The sequence below is a fragment of the Oncorhynchus tshawytscha genome, linkage group LG03 (assembly GCF_018296145.1).
Source record: "Oncorhynchus tshawytscha isolate Ot180627B linkage group LG03, Otsh_v2.0, whole genome shotgun sequence".
Classification (NCBI taxonomy): domain Eukaryota; kingdom Metazoa; phylum Chordata; class Actinopteri; order Salmoniformes; family Salmonidae; genus Oncorhynchus; species Oncorhynchus tshawytscha.
This window is the reverse complement of record NC_056431.1, coordinates 22,712,207-22,739,115: the sequence shown is the minus strand read 5'-3', so window position 1 is coordinate 22,739,115 and position 26,909 is coordinate 22,712,207. Positions and strand designations below refer to the sequence as shown.

At 41.7% G+C, this 26,909-nt stretch overlaps 1 protein-coding gene across 1 annotated transcript in view; it reads right to left on the bottom strand.

The window, feature by feature from the left end:
• Window positions 1-26,419, bottom strand: part of LOC112246138 (sodium/hydrogen exchanger 1) — a 49,466-nt gene extending 23,047 nt beyond the window's left edge. Inside the window, exons 1-2 of the mRNA XM_024414409.2 lie at window positions 25,282-26,419; window positions 3,131-3,594 (exon numbers count right to left, since the gene is read on the bottom strand). Coding sequence (XP_024270177.1) covers window positions 3,131-3,594; window positions 25,282-25,606 — 789 coding nt within the window. The 5' untranslated portion in view covers window positions 25,607-26,419. The remainder of the gene's footprint in view (window positions 1-3,130; window positions 3,595-25,281) is intronic.
• Between the last annotated feature and the right edge of the window lie 490 nt (window positions 26,420-26,909).

Here is a 26,909-nt window from a genome sequence, read left to right as displayed (position 1 = left end):
CATAGTGCTGTATAGTATTGTACTGCATGGCATAGTGCTGTACAGTATTGTACTGCATGGCATAGTGCTGTACAGTATTGTACTGCATGGCATAGTGCTGTACAGTATTGTACTGCATGGCATAGTGCTGTACAGTATTGTACTGCATGGCATAGTGCTGTATAGTATTGTACTGCATGGCATAGTGCTGTATAGTATTGTACTGCATGGCATAGTGCTGTATAGTATTGTACTGCATGGCATAGTGCTGTATAGTATTGTACTGCATGGCATAGTGCTGTATAGTATTGTACTGCACTGCATGGCATAGTGCTGTAGTGCTGTATAGTATTGTACTGCATGGCATAGTGCTGTATAGTATTGTACTGCATGGCATAGTGCTGTATAGTATTGTACTGCATGGCATAGTGCTGTATAGTATTGTACTGCATGGCATAGTGCTGTATAGTATTGTACTGCATGGCATAGTGCTGTAGTGCTGTGGCATAGTGCTGTAGTATTGCATAGCATAGTGCTGTATAGTATTGTACTGCTGTATAGTATTGTACTGCATGGCATAGTGCTGTATAGTATTGTACTGCATGGCATAGTGCTGTATAGTATTGTACTGCATGGCTGTAGTGCTGTATAGTATTGTACTGCACTGCATAGTGCTGTATAGTATTGTACTGCATAGCATAGTGCTGTATAGTATTGTACTGCATAGTATTGTACTGCATAGTGCTGTATAGTATTGTACTGCATGGCATAGTGCTGTACAGTATTGTACTGCATGGCATAGTGCTGTACAGTATTGTACTGCATGGCATAGTGCTGTACAGTATTGTACAGTGCTGTATAGTATTGTACTGCATGGCATAGTGCTGTATAGTATTGAACTGCATAGCGCTGTATAGTATTGTACTGCATAGCGCTGTATAGTATTGTACTGCATAGCGCTGTATAGTATTGTACTGAATGGCTGTATAGTGCTGTACAGTATTGTACATAGTGCTGTATAGTATTGTACTGCATGGCATAGTGCTGTATAGTATTGAATGGCTGCATAGTATTGTACGCTGTAGTATAGTATTGTACTGCATAGCGCTGTATAGTATTGTACTGCATGGCATAGTGCTGTATAGTATTGTACTGCATAGCGCTGCTATAGTATTGTACTGAATGGCATAGTGCTGTATTGTATTGTACAGCATAGTGCTGTATAGTATTGTACTGCATGGCATAGTGCTGTATAGTATTGTACTGCATGGCATAGTGCCGTATAGTATTGTACTGCATAGTGCTGTATAGTGCATAGCATAGTGCTGTATAGTATTGTACTGCATGGCATAGTGCATAGCATAGTATAGTATTGTACTGCATGGCATAGTGCTGTATAGTATTGTACTGCATAGCATAGTGCTGTATAGTATTGTACTGCATGGCATAGTGCTGCTGTATAGTATTGTACTGCATGGCATAGTGCTGTATAGTATTGTACTGCATAGCGCTGTATAGTATTGTACTGCATAGTGCTGTATAGTGCTGTATAGTATTGTACTGCATGGCATAGTGCTGCTGTATAGTATTGTACTGCATGGCATAGTGCTGTATAGTATTGTACTGCATAGCGCTGTATAGTATTGTACTGAATGGCATAGTGCTGTATAGTATTGTACTGCATAGCGCTGTATAGTATTGTACTGAATGGCATAGTGCTGTATAGTATTGTACTGCATAGCGCTGTATAGTATTGTACTGCATGGCATAGTGCTGTATAGTATTGTACTGCATAGCGCTGTATAGTATTGTACTGAATGGCATAGTGCTGTATAGTATTGTACTGCATAGCGCTGTATAGTATTGTACTGCATGGCATAGTGCTGTATAGTATTGTACTGCATGGCATAGTGCTGTATAGTATTGTACTGCATGGCATAGTGCTGTATAGTATTGTACTGCATGGCATAGTGCTGTATAGTATTGTACTGCATAGCATAGTGCTGTATAGTATTGTACTGCATAGCGCTGTATAGTATTGTACTGAATGGCATAGTGCTGTATAGTATTGTACAGTGCTGTATAGTATTGTACTGCATGGCATAGTGCTGTATAGTATTGTACTGAATGGCATAGTGCATAGTGCTGTATGTAGTATTGTACTGCATAGTGCTGTAGTGCTGTATAGTATTGTACTGCATGGCATAGTGCCGTATAGTATTGCATGGCATAGTGCCGTATAGGATTGTACTGCATGGCATAGTGCCGTATAGTATTGTACTGCATAGCATAGTGCTGTATAGTATTGTACTGCATAGCGCTGTATAGTATTGTACTGAATGGCACAGTGCTGTATAGTATTGTACAGTGCTGTATAGTATTGTACTGAATGGCACAGTGCTGTATAGTATTGTACTGCATGGCATAGTGCTGTATAGTATTGTATTGCATAGCATAGTGCTGTATAGTATTGTATTGCATAGCATAGTGCTGTATAGTATTGTATTGCATAGCATAGTGCTGTATAGTATTGTATTGCATAGCATAGTGCTGTATAGTATTGTATTGCATAGCATAGTGCTGTATAGTATTGTATTGCATAGCATAGTGCTGTATAGTATTGTACTGCATAGCATAGTGCTGTATAGTATTGTATTGCATAGCATAGTGCTGTATAGTATTGTACTGCATGGCATAGTGCTGTATAGTATTGTACTGCATGGCATAGTGCTGTATAGTATTGTATTGCATAGCATAGCATAGTGCTGTATAGTATTGTATTGCATAGCATAGTGCTGTATAGTATTGTATTGCATAGCATAGTGCTGTATAGTATTGTATTGCATAGCATAGTGCTGTATAGTATTGTATTGCATGGCATAGTGCTGTATAGTATTGTACTGCATGGCATAGTGCTGTATAGTATTGTACTGCATGGCATAGTGCTGTATAGTATTGTACTGCATGGCATAGTGCTGTATAGTATTGTACTGCATGGCATAGTGCTGTATAGTATTGTACTGCATGGCCTTATCTATTATTGGGGGAAACCCTGAGGTGATTGTACTGTAATTCATTCATTGACTGTCTAGAAATGCATTGTACTGTATTGCCCTGCATAACACTGCATACCACCCCATCCACCACTCACCACAGTGACGGCATCATTGAGCAGCGACTCTCCGAACACCAGAATGTGCAGCAGCTCGTTGATGTGGATCTCCTCAAACACAGCCAGCACGGCCACCGGGTCCACGGCCGAGATGATGCTCCCGAACAGCAGGCAGGGCAGCAGCTCCACCTGGCTCAGGTATGTGCCCTCGATCTGGCACACGGCGTAGAGGAGACCCCCTACAAAGAAGGCGTTCCACAGGGTGCCGACCACGGCGAACATCAGGATGGTGCCGATGTTCTCCATGAATGGCCGGATGGGCAGGAAGTAGCCCGCATCCAGGATGATCGGGGGGAGGAGGCACAGGAAGAAGAGGTTGGAGTCCAGCACGGGGGGTACCTCCTCGCCCGCCAGCTTGATGAGGCCGCCGACCAGAAGGCCCACCACAATGAGCAGACAGGACTCGGGCACGATGCTGGACAGCCGGGGGATCAGGTGGAACCCTGAGGGAGGGAGAAGGTGATTAGATGCATTGTTCTCGTTCATTGTTCTCAAGGTTTACACTTTCTAGGCGGGATCTGGAATGTACCAGTCACTTGAAGCTACAAACTCATTGAAGATAAGGACCAGAAAACAAACACCAGTGACTCACTGAACCGGTTTGAGTTGAAAGCCCCACCAAATGCATATTCAGAATAGACTTAAGTGGAACAGAATCACATTATTTGTTCTCTTTTTCAGAGCTAATTTAACATGCCAGTGCTTGCTTGCACAAGTGCCATTTCAACAGACCAGAACATATCTAGGCCTCGTAGATATGGCTGGTGGGTGTGAAAACGCACAGAGGAAACAAACTTGATATCTGGCCAGAATCTGCAAGTCAGAACACGAGAAGAATGGGCCGCATTTTCAATGTCACACAACCACAGTAATCACATGTATTTTGTCAGAGGTGGAAATAGTTATGCAAAGCAAATTCCTCATAATATGAATCATGTGACTCCATTCAGAGAGAAACCACACACAAACCATTCTCGTTGTGACCATATGACATTATCACTGAAGAATACTTGACTGAAAAAGGTTAACTTCAACTTCACATTAACTAGACCTAGTATGGGGCCTCCCGAGTGGCGCAGTGGTCTAAGGCACTGCATTGCCGTGCTAGCTGTGTCACTAGAGATTCTGGGTTCGAGTCCAGGCTCTGCCGCACAATTGGCCCAGCGTCGTCCGGGTTAGGGGAGGGTTTGGCCGGCAGGGATGTCCTTGTCCCATCACGCTCTAGCGATTCCTGTGGCGGAGCGCAGTGCACGCTGACACGTACACCAGGTGTACGGTTTTTCCCCGACACACGGCTGGCATCCGGGTTAGGTGGGCATTGTGTCAAGAAGCAGTGCGGATTGGTTGGGTTGTGCTTTGGAGGACGCACACCTCTCCTGAGTCCATACGGGAGATGCAGCAATGAGACAAGACTAAATACCAATTGAATACCACGAAAAAGGGTTAGATATATATATATATATATATATATATATATAACTAGTCCTAGTATAACAGAAAAAGATGGTCCTTTTTCTCTGATAGTTTATTTCCTAATCCGATTTCCTTATTTCAACAAAGCTATTACAATTAGCTGCCATGGCAACACAGTTTGGTTGTCTCAACATTGGCTAATGCAGGCTCAGACAGGCTAGCTTAGTCCCAGGGCCCAGTTTTTCAAAACGCTTAATCTGGATCAGAATGAATGATCCTGTAATCCTATTTTCTTGCTATCCAGGATCAGATTGATCTGGCTGTTTTTGAGACAATAAATCAGATAGGATCTTTCTGATCCGGATACCACAATATCATGGTCACAGAATCAGGATTTTCAGTGCTTTGAACAGGCCTACACCTTGCCATCTACTAGACAGGTTGTGGTATTACCTCTAAACTGTCATAAGGGGAAAACAGAGATGAGTAAACCACATTAATAATAAAAGTGACCTTGAGTGACCTAAAGTGACCTTTGACACTTCTCAATAACAAAATGACCACTTAGGCCAACCCAAACTGTGGTCAATTTAACACAATGAAACTTTGGTTTTCAGATATAAGAATGTTTTTTAAAACATCCTTACTTTAGTTACATTGAAATGTCTTGAAATGTCTGGGCCCGGGAAACTGCTAAACGAATGCCTTTTCAAGCCTTAAGTGGAAACTACCTGACAAATGTTTTCAAGGGGGGGCAATAGAACGAGACATTTGAACTGACAGGCTAGCCCATCAATGGAGGGCATCTGAAACTATGACCCATCAAATCCCATTACTCCTAAAGCCTTTCTGTAGTCTGACCACGAAAACCTGACACAGAATCAACACAGTGTATATTTACATTGCTGCCGCATGAGGGTAAGGGTGGCACGTTGGCAGCACCATCTGGCCTGGCTAACACAGGGTGTGATCCCACTGGGACATAGAGAGGAGATGAGAGGCAGGCAGTCAAGTAAGTAAACTGCCCTTCAACGCTCACACCCTGAGCATAGCTAATTAGCATGTCATCATTTGCAGACTGTACTGTTAGTTACGTAATGGTCCGTGTTCTTCATCACTGTCAGAGGTTTTCAAGGATAAGGGGTCGGGAGAGGAAGGTGTAAAACAGCAGGAGTCTAGCGCTTACGGTGGAAAACAGTAAAGAGTCTGCAAATTATAGAAACAATGAACTTTGTCAATGTCTTCACAGATGATGCCTTCTTGAACGTACAAAAAAAAACTGCAATCTCCCGGGTATACAGGGAATCTGATGTTTTTCCATCAACTCAGTCAGCTGGAAGGCACTCTCAGTCAGTTGGACACACTCTTTCACGGGCTAAACAAATCCATCAATGGAGTCCAGAACACTTCCACGCACTGCTGCCGTTTTAAAGCACTACTGCTCTAGCGCAGAGGAAAGTCCAGTGAGAAACGGCCAAAAGAGGCCTAATCTTCACAGAAAGAGATGTGTGGTGCTAGGGGCACTCTTCGCCTTTCAACCGGCCTCGTCAGGAAACTGGCACCATTCCACAATTCCCAGGAAGCATCTCCATGTGGGAAAACAAAGGAGTTAAGATAACACTGACTAATTGGAAGACACTACAAAAGGCTCAGGCCACCTGGCTCAGCCTTTTTTGTGGAGATATGAGCATCCCTCTTGCGAAGAGGGGTTTGTGAGCTTGACGTGTAGCCTACCGTGTTCTCTCAGAGACTTGTGTTTATGCACAATATGCAGAGAAAATAATTAACCCCTAACCGATTTGATAGAGTGCGGGCTGTTTTAATTAGACAGACATTAGCTTACATCTCAGCCCCAGCCAACCACATTACACAGTTAGGCTTAAGCAAGTGGTGACTGAATAGAAGCTTGAGAAACAACCTGTACCAAACTACTTCTGAGGAGCTGTCAGAATTCCTAAGTCATGCTGGTACTAGTACATAAGACAGTGTGGTATTCAAACAGGGGACCCTGTTTTTTTTTTTTGTTTTTTTTAACCCAATAATTTCCCATGACTAAAAGACACATTTCGATTTTCACATCAACAAATAGCCTTGAATTCATAGCATTTTCATTCATTTTCAATACAATCAATCAATATTTTTTCTGTTTATCTTTCTCAAACTTTTGTATATTGCCCCATACAACAATTGGTACTCCCCCAAAAAATAAGGAACAAAAAATATGTTAACAAAAGATAAATAAATAGGTGACCCCACAGCAGTTCCCCCCTTGCAACCCCGACATAAGAGCTTGTTGGATGTGTTGCCGGGTGAAAGAAAACAGTGGGACACAGCGTTTCCTCTGGAAATGTCCTAAAAAGCAATAACGAGAATTGGAATGTGTGTCCTTCCAGAATTGACTAACATTGAAGTGGAATTGACCCCAACCCTGATGCATATCCTGCAAAACATAGCTTCGGTCCCTAAGGGAAGTGCGCCTTCTATTTCCTTTGAGTAGTGACTCTGATCCAGAGAGACTTCGGGTTCCCAGACTTCCAAATTCTGAATCACAATCCATAAATAACCTGGCTGCAGCAAGTTGTCAAATCCCAGAGCATCGACAGGGAACGGGACACCAAGGTTGTATGCGTGTCAGTTACTGCACGTGTTTGGAAAGGTTTGAGCTGTCAGCACTAGGTCTGACGCATCTCCTCAATGCATTCTCTCCTATCTAAAGTTGTCACTATATCATGACATTTTTCAATGCAATGTTTATTTCAGTCTATGGCGTCAGTGAAAAGACTGTTTGAGAATACAAGTCTGTTCTTTGACAGCAAGGTTTCCCATCTGAGGTCACACATCTAGTTTTAAACACATTGTTCAAATATAGGCAGAGTTGGAGAGTAATTGATTACATGTAACGGATTACAAAAAACTAACTGTAATCCGTTTCCAGCTAAAATATTGTACTAAGATTAGAGATACTTTTGAAAAACATTACTTCTAGGATTACTTTTAAATTCAGACAGGATGTTGGTGAAAGAAATCATTGACACCTTTGTTTTCTCAAAGACATTCCAATTAGCATTGACAAATGGCGCAAGTTTAAGTTTGTTCCGCCTGAGCGAGTCTGACTAAAAGTCGGACCACTCTGATGACACACCAAATGCATTTGATGGATCGCTGGAAAAGAGCAGGAATAGGCTTTTGTAGGCTACAGTCCAAGCTATGTCTTCCAATGTTGCGACTGGTGTCGGCATTCAAAGCTTGATATCTACTCGATGTGACTCACACTGTCGCTCTCTCATTTAGCTATTTGCGCCTTATGGATTGTGGTTGATGTGGATGGCGGTTCACAAATGTGTGTGTAATGTCAGTGTCACCAATAAAAGGTCAATAATAATAGGTCTATAGCAAATGCAACATATGGTATTCATTTTTCACATGCAAATTGCACTTTTCAGTAGTGCTCAAAGCACGCCATTCCATAAGAGCAGAATTTATTTTTCAACTGGAATCAATGAGCCCAATCAGTCCTCCAAAACAACAATATCATAAACAAAGAAGCAGGCTAATAAGTCCGTCGTTTCTGGGTTATACTCAGGTAAAACAATTTGGCTAATCTATTCTTACATCATTTCAAATCCTATTCTTGAAGATCAAGGGGTATTACATTATTTTTAAATGACTGGAAATCTGACAGACTGGTTTTTAATCGAAATAGAAAGATAACCTAATCACACCTAATCATATTATAAGTAGTAGAGAGCAATGGACTAGAAGAAGCCTACATAACTGACCCATAAAGTAAAATGTAACATCCATTTATGGCCAGCAATGTGAACTTTAACATTGATTTATCCTGAAATAGATGTCGTTCAATTGGTAAAATTAATTTTTGTCTTCTTCTAATGCCTCTTAAGGGGAAACGTATCTGTGAAAGTAACCTGATTACCTACCATTACTGATTACAATTCTAAGGTAGCAGATTACATTTAAAAAGTAACCTACCCAACCCTGAATATAGGCATACAGTATATATATTACAAAAAGAGCAGCAGGTTCCTGTTGCCAGGCTATTCTAACCTCTTGCAATGACATTGCAAATATTTTATCTCAAGGAAAAATGCCACAATGTCTTGAGAGAAATTAATTACAGATACTTTCAAGGAAATAAAAGCTCAGACACACAGGTAGAATTGTCAAATGTTTACCTGAGTGTCGGCCATCAGTCTCTTGTGTTCAAACAGCAAAGACCTTGGAAGTCGTCAGCCACTCAACCTTGATAAAATAGTCCAAACCAGAAGGTGAACGTAGCGTTGCTTGGCAATGTTATACAGTTGAAGTCAGAAGTTTACATACACCTTAGCCAAATACATTTAAACTCAGATTCACAATTCCTGACATTTAATCCTAGTAAAATTTCCCTGTCTTAGGTCAGCTAGGATCACCACTTTATTTTAAGAATGTGAAATGTCAGAATAGTAGTAGAGAGAATGATTTATTCCTTTCCTCACATTCCCAGTGGATCAGAAGTTTACATACACTCAATTAGTATTTGGTAGCATTGCCTTTAAATTGTTTAACTTGGGTCAAACGTTTCAGGTAGCCTTCCACAAGCTTCACACAATAAGTTGATTGAGTTTTGGCCCATTCCTCCTGATAGAGCTGGTGTAACGGAGTCAGGGTTGTAGGCCTCCTTGCTTTTTCAGTTCTGCCAACATATTTTCTATAGGATTGAGGTCAGGGCTTTGTGATGGCCACTCCATTAACTTGCCTTTGTCGTCCTTAAGCCATTTTGCCACAACTGTGGAAGTATGCTTGGGGTCATTGTCCATTTGCGACCAAGCTTTAACTTTCTGACTGTCTTGAGATGTTGCTTCAATATATCCACATCATTTTTCTTCATGATGCCATCTATTTTGTGAAGTGCACCAGTCCCTCCTGGAGCAAAGCACACCCACAACATGATACTGCCACCCCCGTGCTTCATGGATGGTGTTCTTCAGCTTGCAAGACCCACCCTTTTTCCTCCAAACATAACAGTGGACATTATGGCCAAACAGTTCTATTTTTGTTTCATCAGACCAACGGACATTTCTCCAAAAAGTACGATCTTTGTCCACATGTGCAGTTGCAAACCGTAGTCTGGCTTTTTTAAATGGCAGTTTTGGAGCAGTGGCTTCTTCCTTGGTGAGCAGCCTTTCAGGTTATGTCGATATTTATTTTACCTTTATTTAACCAGGCAAGTCAGTTAAGAACAAATTCTTATTTTCAATGACGGCCTAGGAACAGTGGGTTAACTGCCTGTTCAGGGGCAGAACGACAGATTTGTACCTTGTCAGCTCGGGGGTTTGAACTTGCAACCTTCCGGTTACTAGTCCAACGCTCTAACCACTAGGCTACCCTTGATATAGGACTCGTTTTACTGTGGATATAGATATTTTTGTACCGGTTTCTTCCAGCATCTTCACAAGGTCCTGTGCTGCCGTTCTGGGATTGAATTGCACTTTTCGCACCAAAGTAAATGAATCTCTAGGAGACAGAACACGTCTCCTTCCTGAGCGGTATGACGGCTGCGTGGTCCCATGGTGTTTATACTTGGAATTGTCCAAGCTGTTTAAAAGGCACAGTCAACTTAGTGTATGTAAACTTCTGACCCACTGGAATTGTGATACAGTGAATTATATGTGAACTAATCTGTCTGTAAACAATTGTTGGAAAAATTACTGGTATCCTGCACAAATTAGATGTCTTAACTGACTTGCCAAAACTATAGTTTGTTAACAAGAAATTTGTGGAGTGGTTGAAAAACAAGTTAATGGCTCCAACCTAAGTGTATGTTAACTTCTGACTTCAACTGTACGTGCGTATTGCTTATGGTCTAGATGCCAAGCCATCTGCGCAAATGTTCCTATTTAGTAGAAACCCCTTGTAGGTACTAGGCAGATGGCCACAGCTAGATAACTACCTTGCAAGACAACGAAGAAACAATTTAATTCACTCTCCATAATCCCATACTGCCAGTGCCAGCCTAAAGCCAAATGTTTAGCTAGCTAGCTAACATTAGCATATTCGCTGGCTAGCACAACATAGCAGCTGTTTCATGGAAACTAGCTAATCCATTGTGATTTAAGTATAATGTGAAAACTAGCTAGAGGTTAGCTAGCTTGGAGGAAGCATTTACTGTTGTGTGCATTGCGTCTGTGCACTTAGCTATCTAGCTAGCTACCAACCCATAGCCTACATTGCATATGAAGAGTGACTGGCTCATCCGTGGATGAATGGAGAAAATTACCTCTTTTAAAAATACATTTGATGGCTCCCCCATGTGAAGGTTTGTGCTCTCTGACTGGCTCAAAGTCAAGTTCTTGGCCACTGACAAGTGTTGCGATAGGTTCGTCTCTACCGGGTCAGAACGCAGCAGGTACAACTTGTTCTAGCAAGAGAAGGAACGGCGATTGAGATACTCTGTGCGTTTCATGCTTAAGACATAGCCTGCAGGAAAAGGGCAGACCAGTCATAGTTGGATGGACTAAAGTGGTTACGACTGCAACCACTAAACCGCCAGATATCAAACCGTCAATTCAGGACTGGAACGCTAAATTACCCATTATCCCTCATGTGTGACTGTGGGGGACAAGGGTTTGTGTGAAGACTGGCTGACGAGGAAGGGAATGACTCATCGCCCCTGGACAAGGAGCTCTTTCACCTCGAAAGGTCTGTGTTAGTCCTCCTAGCTAGGTCACACCCAAAGGCTTAAGGACAATACAAACACAAAAGAGGGCAGGTAGCAAGCAGAGCTGAAAAACAAAGGTATACTGTATTACATATTGTTGAGCTCCTTTCAGAAAACGGTTTGGCCTAAACACTGGAGGCACTTTTGATGTGCCTGAAGCTCCTAGCCAGATGGATGACAGCTCACACATTCTCTAGCGCGGGGGGGGGTGGTCAAACACACGGCCCACTTGGTTTTAGAAAAAACGTTATTTAACATTTTTGATCACCGAAATGAAAGCAAGACAGTAAGGGTGGATCGGACATTCCAAAAACGAGAGGACAATTTACAAATTGAGAAGAAAAAAACATTTTCAGTGCGGCCCTCTGGACCTTGAAGAGCGAATGCAGCCCACGTGGAAAAACGTGTTTGACCACCCCTCTGCTCTAGTGGCTCGCTCTAATCATGGCCTCCAGTAGTATTCACCCTCTTCAGTGGCAAGTACATATCACATCTGGAGATAAGGGTGAACATTGGGATCAAAGACCGCTTCCAGTGACTGATTGCTGGTATCCCACCACCAACACCTATGACACAGCTTCAGTGAGCAGCATGGTACTGATAAGCCATGGTGGGGTCAATAGAATGTCCCTTCCTAACCTTATTTCCTTTCTGGTGTTTATCACATTTGGTCTCTATCATTACTGTGCCTCAAACTGACACCATGTTGGGTATTTGTTATTTATTTAAATAGGTCATGGCTGCAATGACAGATTTTTCGACCCCGCTCCTCTGGAAACGTCTTTCTCAAAGCTACGGATCTGGATCTGTGTTATTTTACACAATGATTTTTCTACGTAGCTGCTACTCACACTCCACCTCCATGTCTCTCTTTACTCACTCTGTTTTGAACCATGATGATGATGTAAGCTGATGTAGGCTATATTTGATCAAAGTACCAAGAATAACGTCTGACTACTTTATTCAAATAAGACACTTCCAAGCCATCATGCCAAAACATCATCCTGTCAGGGTCAGTGACCAAACGCTACCCCGATGCACAGGCTGAAATAAACAGACGAAAAGAGGCAGAGAGAAAGAAGTGTCTGAGTGCTCTTTGTGAAAGTGGGTATTATTATTTACTTAAACAACCTCGTCATTAAACAAAGATCTCATCCTGGAGTATTTTGGCAATGGTGGTATTTCGAAGCCAGACATTCTTGATTAGAGGTCGACTGGCATGGCCGATTAATTAGGGCTGATTTCAAGTTATCATAACAATCGGTAATCTGCCTTTTTGGACGCCGATTATGGCCGATTACATTGCAATCCATGAGGAAATTGTGTGGCAGGCTGACCACCTGTTACGCGAGTGCAGCGTCAAAAGGACCGTGTGCCTGCAAGGAGCCAAGGTAAGTTGCTAGCTAGCATTAAACTTATCTTATAAAAAACAATCTATCTTCACATAATCACTAGTTAACTACACATGGTTGATGATATTAATAGCTTAACTAGCTTGTCCTACATTGCATATAATCAATGTGGTGTCTTAATTTATCATTAATTAACAGGCAACAGCCTACTTCAAATTCACCAAACGGGTGATGATTTAACAAAAGCGCATTCGTGAAAAAAGCACAATCGTTGCACAAATGTACCCAACCATAAACATCAATGCCTTTCTTAAAATCAATACACAGAAGTATATATATTTTTTTACCTTCATATTTAGTTAAAAAGAAATTCATGTTCGCGGGCAATATTAACTAGAACATTTGTGTCACTTCTCTTGCATTCAGTGCAAGCAGAGTCAGGGTATATGCAACAGTTTGGGCCGCCTGGCTCGTTGCGAACTGTGTGAAAACCGTAATTAATTTGCCAGAATTTTACATAATTATGACATAACATTGAAGGTTGTGCAATGTAACAGCAATATTTAGATTTAGGGTTGCCACCTGTTCGGTGAAATACGGAACGGTTCCTGAAAGAACAAACGTTTTGTTTTCGAAATGATAGTTTCCGGATTTTACCATATTAATGACCAAAGGCTCGTATTTCTGTGTTTATTATATTAAAATGAAGTGTGATTTGACTGAGCGGTGGTAGGCAGCAGCAGGCTCGTAAGCATTCATTCAAACACTTTACTGCGTTTGCCAGCAGTTCTTAGCAATCTTTGAAGCACAGCGCTGTTTATGACTTAAAGCCTATCAACTCAAGAGATTAGGCTGGCAATACTAAAGTGCCTATAAGAACATCCAACAGTCAAAGGTATATGAAATACAAATGGTATGGAGAGAAATAGTCGACGCATCATAATAACATTATTTAAGCCAAATTGAACAGGTTTCATTATTTATGTTATTTGTTATTATTATTTATATTAAGTTCAAATAAAAGTGTTCATTCAGTATTGTTGTAATTGTCATTATTACAAATTATATATATATAAAAATAAATTGGCCGATTAATCGGTATCGGCTTTTTTTGGTCGACTTCTATTCTTGATGCTCATAAAATTTCAGATGGACAAATCATTATTATTTTTCTTGCCAATGAGGTGCATGCCTTGGATTTTAGACAGATGTCAAATCAAGATCTTCTGTGGCAGAAGTCTATTGAGACAGTCTTTAGTGTTGTCACAATACAGAAATTTGACTGTGATACCCAATGCCATCACGATTCCAAAATTATACCACTGCAAAAAAAGAAGCCGTATTAGCCATTCACAGAATGACTCTTAATCAAGACAGATAAAAACGTAGCTACTGCTGTGTACAATTGTCGGGCATCTTTTGAGTTAAATATCAATCAGACAGTCATGTGTGCATTAATGCAAGTACTCTCTGGTCAGGGGTACGCCAAATAAAAATGTGATTCGCATTTTTTTAAAGATATGTTTTTAAAACAATAAAATGTTTCACATTTTCAAACAGTCCATTTAGTATGGCCCGCGTCCACATACCAGCTGTACTGGTAGTACTGCAAATACCAGCAGTACTACACCTGCACCTGTCGATGACACCGGTTGTTCTGCTTCCACGAGCACATCCAATGCTAGCATCAGTAATTCTTCATTTGTTGTAAGCCCAGCTAGCATGGACACTGACAGTTGTGAATCTGATGCAGCCGAGGAGCTACTGCTCCCTTACCCGGGAAAGCACCCAACAACAGACAGGGATGTTGGACCATCGAAGAGGCGCAAATATGATGAGAACTACATTGATTTGGGGTTCACTTATACTGGGAGTAGTGCCTTTCGTCAGTCACAGTGTGTTATATGTGCAAAAGTACTATCTCACAGCTTGATGAAACCTTCACTCTTGCACAGACATTTAGAAACAAAACATGCCAATTTGAAAAATAAGCCACAGAAGTTAAGACTTTCGAGTAGAAGACCTGTATAAAAGCAACAGATACCATTAATAAGAAGGGGCTAGAAGCGTCTTATATGGTGAGCTACCGAGTGGCTAGGACAGGCAAGCCCTATACTATTGTGGAGGACTTCATTCTTCCTGCTGCTGCAGATATGGCTGGGACAATGTTGAAGGAAAAGGCAAAAAAAAAACAATACAGACAATTCTTTCATCAAACACTGTTTCACGACCCATCAGTGACATGGCAGGAGATATTTTGAAACAATCACTGCTTCGCATACAAGCCAGTGAAATATATGCGTTACAGCTGGATGAGTCAACAGACGTGGCGGGCCTGGCACAGCGCCTGGTATTTGTCCGTTATGTTTATGGGGTGTCAATTAAGGAAGACATCCTCTTCTGCAAGCCACTGGAAACCAGGACAACAGGAGAGGATATTTTTAAAGTACTGGACAGCTTTGTGACATCAAATGGAATTTGGTGGTCAAGATGTGTTGGTATCTGTACTAATGGCGTAAAAGCCATGACAGGGAGACATAGTGGAGTGGTAACGAGCGTGCAAGCAGTTGCTCCCGACGCGACTTGGGTACACTGCAGCATCCACCGAGAGGCTCTTGCTGCCAACGGAATGCCTGTCAGCTTGAAAGACGTTTTGGACACCACAGTGAAAATGATTAACTTTGTTAAAGCAAGGCCCCTGAACTCATGTATTTTCTGCACTATGCAATGATATGGGCAGCGACCATGGAACACTTTTACAACACATAGAAGTGTGCTGGTTATCAAGGGGCAAAGTTTTCTTTACTGGCCATAATTTTCACTTGTTTGACCGCTTGCATGATGACGAGTTTCTCACACGACTGGCCTATCTGGGTGATGTTTCTCGCCTGAATGATCTAAATCTCGGCAACTATAATCAATGTGAGGGACAAAATTGAGGCTATGGTTAAGAAGTTGGAGCTCTTCTGTCTGTATTAACAAGGACAACACACAGGTCTTTCCATCATTGTATGATTTTTTGGTGTGCAAATTAACTTAAGCTTACGGAAAATGTAAAATGTGATATCGCGAAGCACCGGAGTTGGGTGCGCAATTATGCAGGTCCTTTCTCGAAATGGATGACACAAACAACTGGATTCGTTATCCTTTTCAAACTCTGCCTCCAGTCCACTTACCGATATCTGAACAAGAGAGCCACATCGAAATTGCAACAAGCAGTTCTGTGAAAATTGAATTTAAATCAGAAGCTGTTGCCAGATTTCTGGATTGGGCTGCGCTCAGAGTATCCTGCATTGGCAAATCGCACTGTTAAGACACTGATGCCCCTTTCAACCACATATCTATGTGAGTGGATTCTCGGCCCTCACTAGCATGAAAACTAAATACAGGCACAGAATGTGTGTGGAAAATGATTTAAGACCGAGACGCTCTCCAATACAACCCAACATTGCAGAGTTATGAGCATCCTTTCAAGCACACCCTTCTCATTAACCTGTGGTGAGTTATTCACGATTTTTGATGAACAAATAAGGTTTTATATGTAAGATGGTTAAATAAAGAGCAACATTTTAGATTATTATTATATTATTAATTTGTGCCCTGGTCCTATAAGTGCTCTTTGTCACTAACCACAAGCCGGGTTGTGACAAAAAAAAGTCATTCTTATGTTTAATAAATGTATCGTATTGTGTGTGTGTGTGTGGCAGGCTTACAATGATGGCAAAAAACAACATTTGAGAGTGCGCTGTCCCTGGTGCTGGAGGGGGTACGCAGCTGGAGGTTGAATGTTTGAAGGGGTACGGGACTATGAAACATTTAGGAACCACTGCATTAATGAATCAATTATACAATGAATTTGACTTAGTTTTTACCAATCAACAACATAACAGTAATCATTCATTTGAATGGTAAATCTCGATTGATAAAAATGGGTAAATCTATTGGATAGGCATATTAAGAGCAAAGGTGAATGCATTGCCTACTCAATAAGAGTGTGTGCATGCATTGAGTTATTGAGCTTGTCTTGGCTGGATTCTATCTGTTTCCCTTCCAATGTATACTTATTTTTACTTACATAGTACTAGGGGTAGTGAATTGATGTTAGCTTCAACTGTAAGCTAGCAAGGAAAGTTAGCCTAAAAAGCTATATAGCTAGCAAGCTAACATTACCGTTATCTTCTTGCATTGTAAAGTGCTGTAGCTGTATACAGAGGTTGTTTTTGCGAACAGTAATTAACGTTTTCAACATTTCATGTTGCATTATTCGAGTGTCTTAACTTGTGCAGCAGGAGTTGGGAGTGAACATGTTGCAGCCCAGACTCAGTGGTTCCTCAGGACAGGCTGGCTAGCAATTTCTGTATACCGTGCAACACTGGTGGGATCTTACGCAACACACCTCTTACTGGAAGTCCTATTTGAAGGAACTGGTTCAGAAATTGTTTGTGTCCTTTACACTTCTTATACTCAGTTCACATATTTCTGCACCAGAGGTTTGTTTTCATAATGATTTTTGGCAGGACTCTGATACTATGCAATGTTAACCATCAGTGAGAAATGTAATTGTTGCTCTGTCGACAAATTCCAACTTCCGACTGTCACATCCATCCATCCAATGCCGCAACCAATTGATGAGATCAGTCCGAGAAGACGCAAATCAAATAGAATTCTAATCAAAGCTCAACGGCAAACTAATTGATGTTTACAGATCTCCATCGATGTTTAAGATACCGGAGCATTAGCCTATTGCCCTCTGAAGATTAGTCATGCCTCAGTGACAAACTGTGAAGATAAAATGTTCAATGTTGACATGTGAAGCCATCAGCACGTCCCCCACAAGGGTTCCCTTGTGTTCATGGTAAGGAGTGGCTCTATGGCCTAATCCATCAGATGAAGGTGGATCTCTTTCTTCCCCTATGCTATCGGTGACAGATTACAGTGAGCCACAGGGATGAGAAGAATGCAAAAGATAATGTCTGAGACAAAGACAAGACTAAAGCGTAGGCTATCCAACACTATTCACTGCAATAATTGTAGGTCTGTATCCCGAAGACGACAATGATGAACCCGATTCAATTAGGATATTTGTTCATATGGACAATCAACCTGTGAATATCCTGGTAATACATAGACTAGTCAAGTTTTTTTTTTTTTTTTAAATCTGTCGATGGGATGTAAAAAGTTAAAGAACCATATAAGCAAATAATGGGAAAACCTTTAAAGTCGTAACACTTTGGCAGGAAAGGGAAGTGTCATTTTAGTTCATGATATAGGCTTACTTGTTCTCTCTCCCAGACTTCCACACAGTCATTAAATATTAGGTCTGAAGGCCAGTGACAAATAGGGCAAAGGTTGCATCTTCTGAATCCACTGTCACATTACTCAGCTATGGGCTAAAGACCACCTAAACGTTTCAGTGCTAGGCTGGCTTGCAGAGCCGAACGTGTAATCTTTTACACTTCGTACACTGGAGTCGTGTCCGGGTAATTAAGCTTTTAAATACTCACGCCAGAAGCAGTGCTTAGACAAACGGATTATGTAGGCCAGGTTTCTCATTACAGCACTCATTTGGAAGGCATAAATCTCATGTTTACACAGAAAACCAACCTTGAGCAAACTGAGATAAAATGACAAACCTGGTATTTGAGCCCACTGGAGCCATTTATCCTATTAGCTCTACTTTCAGACCACTCCTTGTTCCTGACAACTCAAGGCGATTGTAACAAGGTGACTGGGTTTGATGTTGTAAAATTATTAGGCCTAATCTCATTATGGTTTCCATTGGCAGGCCACGGTTCCGGTAGTAATAGATTATACTGCTTCGTGACGTACAACATCTCCATATTGTTACAGTATGCCCAGCAGTTGTGCTGTCCGCCTCTCAGGCTTATCATCCATCTCAGTTGTATGTTTACTGTAGATAATGGCCTCTTAAATCTTCTGAAAGAATGCCTTGATCTTTCAGTGAACCATTTGTGGTAGAAACAACATTTTACGAGAGATACAGGCTCCAAGTGTAAACTCGTGAAAAGAAACAAATAGGGCTGGACCTACAGGGCTGCCCGCTGGCCCGGGGAAGTTTTGGAAATCCTCCATGCCAGTCAATCTACATCAATAGGCCAGTGAAAAATACATATAGTGCTAGGTCAAGGGGTCTGAATAATTTCCGAATGCACTGTATTTATGAATGTACGCACACACAGCAAAAGTTTGGACACACCTAGTCATTCAAGGGTTTTTCTTTAGTTTTTACTATTTTCTACATTGTAGAATAATAGTGAAGACATCAAAACTATGAAATCATGTACAGTAGTAACCAAAAGTGTTGAGATTCTTTCAAGTAGCCACCCTTGCCTCGATGACGGATTTGCACACTCCTGGCACTCTCAGCCAGCTTCATGAGGTAGTCACCTGGAATGCATTTCTATTTACAGGTGTGCTTTGTTAAAAAATTGTATTTGTGGAATTTCCTTCTTAGTGCGTTTGAGCCAATAAGATGTGTTGTGACAAGGTAGGGGTGATATACAAAAGATAGGGCTATTTGGTAAAAGACCAAGTCCATATTATGGCAAGAACAGCTCAAATAAGCAAAGAGAAACAACAGTCCATTATTACTTTAAGACATTAAGGTCAGTCAAACTCTGGAAATGTTTTATAACTGAACGTTTCTTCAAGTGAAATTGCAAAAACCATCAAGCTCTATGATGAATCTGGCTCTCATGAGGACCACCACAGGAAAGGAAGACCCAGAGTTAACTCTGCTGCAGAGAATGTTCTTTAGAGTTATCAGACTCAGATTGCAGCCCAAATCAATGCTTGAGTTCAAGTAACAGACACATCATCATCAACTGTTCAGAGACTGTCAAATCAGGCTTTCATGGTTGAATTGCTGCAAAGAAACCACTACTAAAGGACACCAATAATAATAATAATAATAATAATAATAATAATAATAATAATGAGACTTGCTTGGGCCAAGAAACACGAGCAATGAACATTAGACTGGTGGAAATCTGTCCTTCGGTCTGATATTTGGTTCCAACAGGCGTGTCTTTGTGAGATGCAGAGCAGGTGAACGGATGATCTCCGCATGTGTGGTTCCCACCGTGAAGCATGGGGGAGGTGTGATGGTGCTTCGCTGGTGACAGTGTCTGATTTATTTCAATTTCAAAAAAAGGCACACAACCAGCATGGCTGCCACAACATTCTGCAGCGATACACCATCCCATCTGGTTTGCACTGAGTGGGATGTTCATTTGTTTTTTACAGGACAATGACCCAACATTCCTCCAGGCTGTGTAATGGCTATTTGACCAAGGAGAGTGATGGAGTGCTGCATCAGATGACCTGGCCTCCACAATCACCTGACCTCAACCCAATTGAGACGATTTGGGATGAGTTGGACCGCAGCGTGAAGGCAGGCAACAAGTGCTCAGCATATGTGGGAACTCCTTCAAGACTGTTGGGAAAGCATTCCGCATGAAGCTGGTTGAGAGAATGCCAAGAGTCTGCAAAGCTGTCAAGGCAAAAGGTGGCTACTTTGAAGAATCTAAAATATATTTTGATGTTGTTTTTTTTGGTTACATGATTCGGTGTGTCATTTCATAGTTTTGATGTCTTCACTATTACTCTAACTAAGCTGTTAGTTTGTTATGTAGATTATTTACCAAACACGAGCCACACAAATAGCCTAGATTGAGCAGAATATCATCTGTCGGGCAGAAAAAACATGCAGCTCTCAAACAACTGGTGGTCACACGGAGTAGCCAACAGTGCCTTCAGAAAGTATACATTTATCCACAATTTGTTGTGTTATAGTCAGAATTTAAAATGGATTCAATTAAGATTGTGTCACTGGCCTAAACGCAATACCCCATGATGTCAAAGTGGAATAAGGTACAAACTAATTAAAAATGAAAAGCCTAAATGTCTTGAGTCAAGTATTCAGCCCCTTTGTTATTGCAAAACTAAATAAGTTCAAGAGTAAAAATGTACTTAACAAGTCACATAATAAGCTGCATGGACTTACTCTGTGTACAGCAATAGTGTTTAACATTATTTTTGAATGACTACCTCATCTCTGTACCCCACACGTACAATTATCTGTAAGGTCCTTCAGTTGATTTCAAACAAATTCAACCACAAAGACCAGGGATGCCTTGCAAAGGTGATCATGAATTTGTAGATGGTAAAAAAAAATATATATATATATAAATATATAAAACTGTAAGAAATGTAGTAATTAACTTTATGTTCTGAATACAAAGCATTAAGTTTGGGGCAAATCCAAGACAACACATCACTGAGTATTCATATTTTCAAGTATGGTGGTGGCTGCATCATGTTATAGGAAGCTTGTCATCAGCAAGGACTAGATCTTTTTTTTTTTTTAAATAAAAATAAACAGGATAGAGTTAAGCAATTCTAGAGGAAAACCAGGTTCAGTCTGCTTTCCACCAGACACTGGGAGATGAATGGCTTAGTTCCAGTTTACTTTTTACATTTTTTATTTAAAGGGCCTCCAGAGTGGTGCAGTGGTCTAAGGCACTGCACCGCAGTGCTAGCTGTGCAACTAGAGATCCTGGTTCGAGTTCAGGCTCTGTCTCAGTGGTCTAAGGCACTGTGCAACTAGAGATCCTGGTTCGAGTTCAGGCTCTGTCTCAGTGGTCTAAGGCACTGCACCGCTGTGCAACTAGAGATCCTGGTTCGAGTTCAGGCGCTGTCTCAGTGGTCTAAGGCACTGCATCGCAGTGCTAGCTGTGCAACTAGAGATCCTGGTTCGAGTTCAGGCTCTGTCTCAGTGGTCTAAGGCACTGCATCGCAGTGCTAGCTGTGCAACTAGAGATCCTGGTTCGAGTTCTTAAATGGCTGTCAAGCAATGATCAACAACCAACTAGACGAGTTTTAGACCATTTTTTAAATAATAAAGATTGTACAATCCAGGTGTGCAAAGCTCTTATTAGAGACTTACCTAGAAAGACTCAAAGCTGTAATTGCTGCCAAAGCAGATTCTAACGTGTATTGACTCAGGGGTGTGAATACTTATGAAAAGGACATTACATTTTCATTAAATTTGCAGATTTCAAAAAACATGGTTTTCACTTTGCCATTATGGGGCATTGTATTTAATACATTTCGAATTCAGGCTGTAACAAAATGTGGAATAAGTCAAGGGGTATGAATACTTTCTGAAGGCAGAGATTAGACAGATTTTTTGAAAGACCTTGAAAGTGGTCTCCTGATGTCGTTTAAGCATCGTTGTGGACTTTCAATAATAGCCTTGGGAAACTCTCACTCTATGTACGTGCCCTCAATGTGACCTTAGTATCACCTGTGTATCAATACTGAATAGAGCCTGAAACATTCCTCTGTGACTCTTGCTGCAGGTTTTCCCTCTGATTGACAGTCGGTGAAGAGCCACAGTAAAAGCTGAACAATGTATAACAGGACAAAACTCAAATAGAAAACAACTCTGTGCCGTGACTTGCATTAGATGGGGAAGGAGAGATATTTTTGGCTTGTATATTGGGTCATTCAAGGTGAGCATGGTTGCCGTCAATCAATTGAATAGTTGACTAGGGCCAATTATTTTCCCAAATTAATTGTCTATCAACAGTGTCCTTGGCTTTATTTATTGCAGAACAATTGTCTATGAAAATGTATTTACACAGTAGCATCAGCATGTCATTGTGTGACGTGAATGGATATATTGAGTGAAAAGGTGCATTGAAGGGCCAACTATGCAATCTTATGCATTGTGAGTATTGCAAGAGTGAGCCGAGCGGAAAAGAACTTAGCACAGACGCTCTCCATCTATTTTTCTTCCATTTCCATTCAAAGCACCTCTGTTCCAGGTGGCAGTTGGTTTACCCCAGACAAATATTGACCACAGATTAGACCAACGGCCCAGAAGGTGGGTGAGTAGGACTCGGGCTCTCAGCAGAACAGAACAGGACAGTTTGAGCTGCCATGTTTGCATTACAAATGGAGGTGTGACAAACTTGAGTCGCCAGGCATATATCAGAGGTTATTGTACCTACCTGGTCACCTGTTGCCTAAACATACTGTCGGAGTAGACCTAACCGAGCTGCAAAGCCATGTAGGCCTACCAATGTAGTCCAGTCTGCAGCCTAACTCTTCAGATATAGGCCTTATCATATCAACCCTACAGCCTATATTTATTAGTGTTGTATAATACTACCGCCATGACCCTTCGGAGACGCCGGGTTCTACCTAGCATATAAATCATCTACTAGTTGAACTGAACGCCAAACTACTTGTGCTTTGATGCGTTACACATTAAAATGCGGAACAGGGTAATTTATAGCAGTGTGTTAGTAGCTTGTTAACACACATTCCCTCTGTTAATGGTTGGATATTAACTGGTGCTAACCGGTGCTCCTGCACATCGACTCTGTACCAGTACCCTCTGTAAATAACCTCGCTATTGTTATTTTACTGCTGCTCTTAATTATTACTTTAATTTGTTTTCTTTTTTGTGTGTCTTTTTTCTGAAAATGGCATTGTTGGTTAAGGGCTGGTAAGTAAGTATTTCACTATAAAAAAGGTACAAACCGGTTGTATTCGGAGCATGTGACAGACAAAATTAGATTTGACAGCATTTACGAGAGACAAATATCTAGGCCAAGTCCAATACATGTCTTCCAATGTACAGTACAGATTGTTGAGGTAAAACCATAGGCTCGTCCTGAATGTGGGCCACAACTCACATGAACAATACTTGTATTGAGGACTTGAATGTTAAGTGTAGCTAGGCCAATACATTGTTATCAGTCAATATGGCCTGTACTCCTCAGACCTATATCAGTGCTGGCACACTTGCTAGAACGTTTAATAATCTGAGGATCTCTATCACCACACTCTCTGCTACAATAAATCATATGTATCCCAAGGCTATATTGACACATATGAAGAGCTATTGCTTAGGGGAATAAGGGATATTGATTGTAGGTTCTTCTTATCAAATGAAGGAAGTCTAGTCTTGGAGAAAAAGACCAGAGCAAGCAAAGCCAGTCTGACAGGGCAGCAAAAGAACATTTAAATAGACAATGGATGCAGCTTTAGGCTTAAAAAAAAAAGAGAGAGAATGCGATCTCTGAGCAGGACACGGGCAGGAACCTGGGGCTGAGCATTGCAGCTGCCACAGCAGATTATAAACACAGGGGTTTCAGCATAATCAGAAGGCGAAGGTCACCACTGCTGTTCCTGTTTGTTTCGCTCACGCTCACTCAATCTTTCCCACCTGCCTCTCTCCTCCTTTCCCTGCTATCCTGCATTCTCCTTTCTACCCATTTCCCTGTCTTTCTGTCGCTCACCTCTACAATTTCCTCCCTGTTCCTCTCCATCTTCTTTCTCCATCTAGACAGTCACCTTGCCTCATCCTCACTCCCTTCCTCCCTCCAAACCACTGCACCCAGCTGGGCGCTCTCCCAATCTTCCCCCAGGACAGTGGGCCTCCCACCCTGGGTAAGTGGGACAGTCCCTCTCTGGCCTGGCCACAGGCTGGCACTCACCCATATTTATCCCAAGGCTATATTGACACAGGCTTAATATTATGTTGCGGAGAAAATGGCATGCTGCTGGATCTTAGCAAATGGCAGCAGGGGACGCAGCAGGGAACACTGCAGGGGCATGAGAGCACACCACATACAGGAAGAGGAGAAACAGAGAGAGGGAGGGAGTGGGAGATGAGAATGAGGGAGTGGGAGATGAGAATGAGGGAGTGGGAGATGAGAATGAGGGAGTGGGAGATGAGAATAAGGGAGTGGGAGATGGGAGATGGGACGAGCACTGCATGAAGAGAAACAAACAAGTAAAGGAGGTGAGAAGTAGCAGTGCGAGATGAAATGATTGCAGTAAGGAGAAAGACAGGGAGTGGAGAGGGGACCACAACCAGTGACAAGGAAAAGGGAAGAGGATAGAAGTTAGACTACACGTGAGTGTGTGTTTCCCATTGCCAAACATCCTGTGTCAACAAAAACAGCTTTTTAACAGGAACAGTGGTCAAAGATGTCCCCTTGATGAGAACTTGCAATGATTTCAGTCTAGCCTATGCACAAAACTGCAACAAAAATGTGCTTAGTCACACATCACATTGTGTCAAGGAGCACTGATTGCGCCTTCCCACTTCAAAACATGAGCTAAGCGTATGATCATCATTCCCAGGAAGATCACTTACTATGCAGAATACAGGAAAACAAGTCCAACCAGTACAAGAGTCACCTAAGACTAACAATGAGTATATCTGTGACATCTTTATGCAGAGTACAAGGGAATGTCACATTATGGACTACCCCTCCATAATCACTTATTGACTTCAATATGTAGTATTTTCCCATCTCACATGGCATAATCCCCTGCTAGGGAACAAACCATATATTATTTAAACTTTAACATTTGATTTGGGTTCAAAGGGTATATACTCAAGAGTATCAGGAAAGACATTTCTCTTGATAATGCTGAAATTAAATGGTAACCAATTGCATTCTTCAAACACCTAGATTGCCTGCTCACCTCACGGAACTGGTAAGAGAAACATGGGTGCTTTACTTTTTCCTCTGTATAGGCTACGAGAATAAAACTCAAGCTGAACCACAAAGCAAATAAACCAGCCTAACAGTGCAACTCACCCAATTTCATTAATGAGGCCAGCAACACCCACAACGAGATCTCGAAAGGCACCTGTATGTGATGGTAATCTAGAGACAGAACGGGGAAGGCCTTTTTTGTGTACGTGTAGTTAGTATGTTCGTGGCTGCCTGCTATCCCTCGGTGGTCGTCGCGGCGGTCGTGTCCTCCTCCAGTGTTGTCCTGAGCGCTGATGTCCGGTGAGCTGGCAGCTCCAAGCGTCAGTACGGTACCCTCCAGAAAGATCAACATCACCAGAAGTAGGAGTCCCCGCTCCAGAAAACTTCTGGAGCCAGTGGGTGAGTGTAAAGCTACGCGAACAGACATGTTGCAATTCGTTTTTATAACTTAAAATAATTTAGGGGGTGAGCTGGAAATCTTGTAGTTAGCGTGTAATGAACACACTTTCCTCACTAGCAACTGGTTTTCCAAAGGACCGACAAGATATCCATGTTCGACAACTGGCTGGCTAGCTAGGCAACTTTAGTGAGATGGATGCGGCAGTTCCAGGTACTGTAGCAAGCTGGCTAACAACGTTCGCGAAAGCAGGAAACGTCGAAGGTCCCTGAGCTAGCTATCCGTCCAGGCAACCGAGAGCTCAAGACACGGCTACGGCGCTGTGTTAGTTAGCAAGTTACACACCCTCTCCTAAATATCACAACTTTGAATTGAAAACTTGGTCCGAAATATTGCTTCAGATACTGACAGCGTAGGTTAAATCTCTTCCGCGAAAGATGTCATTGCTCACCGCAGACCGGTAAAAAAAAAAAAGTGCTGCTCATACAATTTCTGTACCACCAGAAGATAAATATCATCGATAATGTCCGCGGTTACAGCTGACCGAAGTCCAATGTTGACCTTGAATGAAACGTTTAGAACTGTCACGTTGCAATTGTGTGGGGGGGATCATAGATATTTGAACTGCGTTCCATGCTTTCGCATCCGTGTATTCGCCGTACCCTGTCCCGACAAGACCTTACTTGAACTCAGTCAGTATGAGGAGCTGTGGCTCCATCCATCACACCGTTTTCTAGCTCCAACAGTGGCTTCGAATGCTATCCCTCCGCAAGTGTACTCCTTGTAATGTGATGTTAGCGAGATAAATACAACCTTCAAAACGCACACCCCTTCGCGGAGGGAGGAGAATGGGGAGGGAGCCCTTTTTTAATTTCGACCACAGTGACATCTATTGGAGAGGAGGTATTTGATACCTTATATCTTATATTCACGTATGGAAAACCATACATTTCCTGTTCATAAATCTGACTAGGCCCAGTGGGTAGTCGCGCCCATCACATTCTGTCACAGGAGGCTTCGAGGGCGTGAACTGCTATGGCTGATCTGCCTGGATTGCAGGGCAGAACAAAGCCATGGCTATCCTAGTATCTGGCATCTGTTGGAGCTGATTGCACCATAAACTCCATGTTATTTAAGTCTTCAGTGTAGGCTAACTCAAATTGTACCTCTAAAATGAGAATATCTAGTAAATACATTTGTTGAAAAGATATCCAACTGCAATCTTTATTTTTTTTTAAAATGATTTTCAATTCAATATCAACATTTTGTTATGGAAATGGTGTGTGTTTTTGTGCGAGTCCAGCCAAACACATTTCACCATCCCTTCAATATC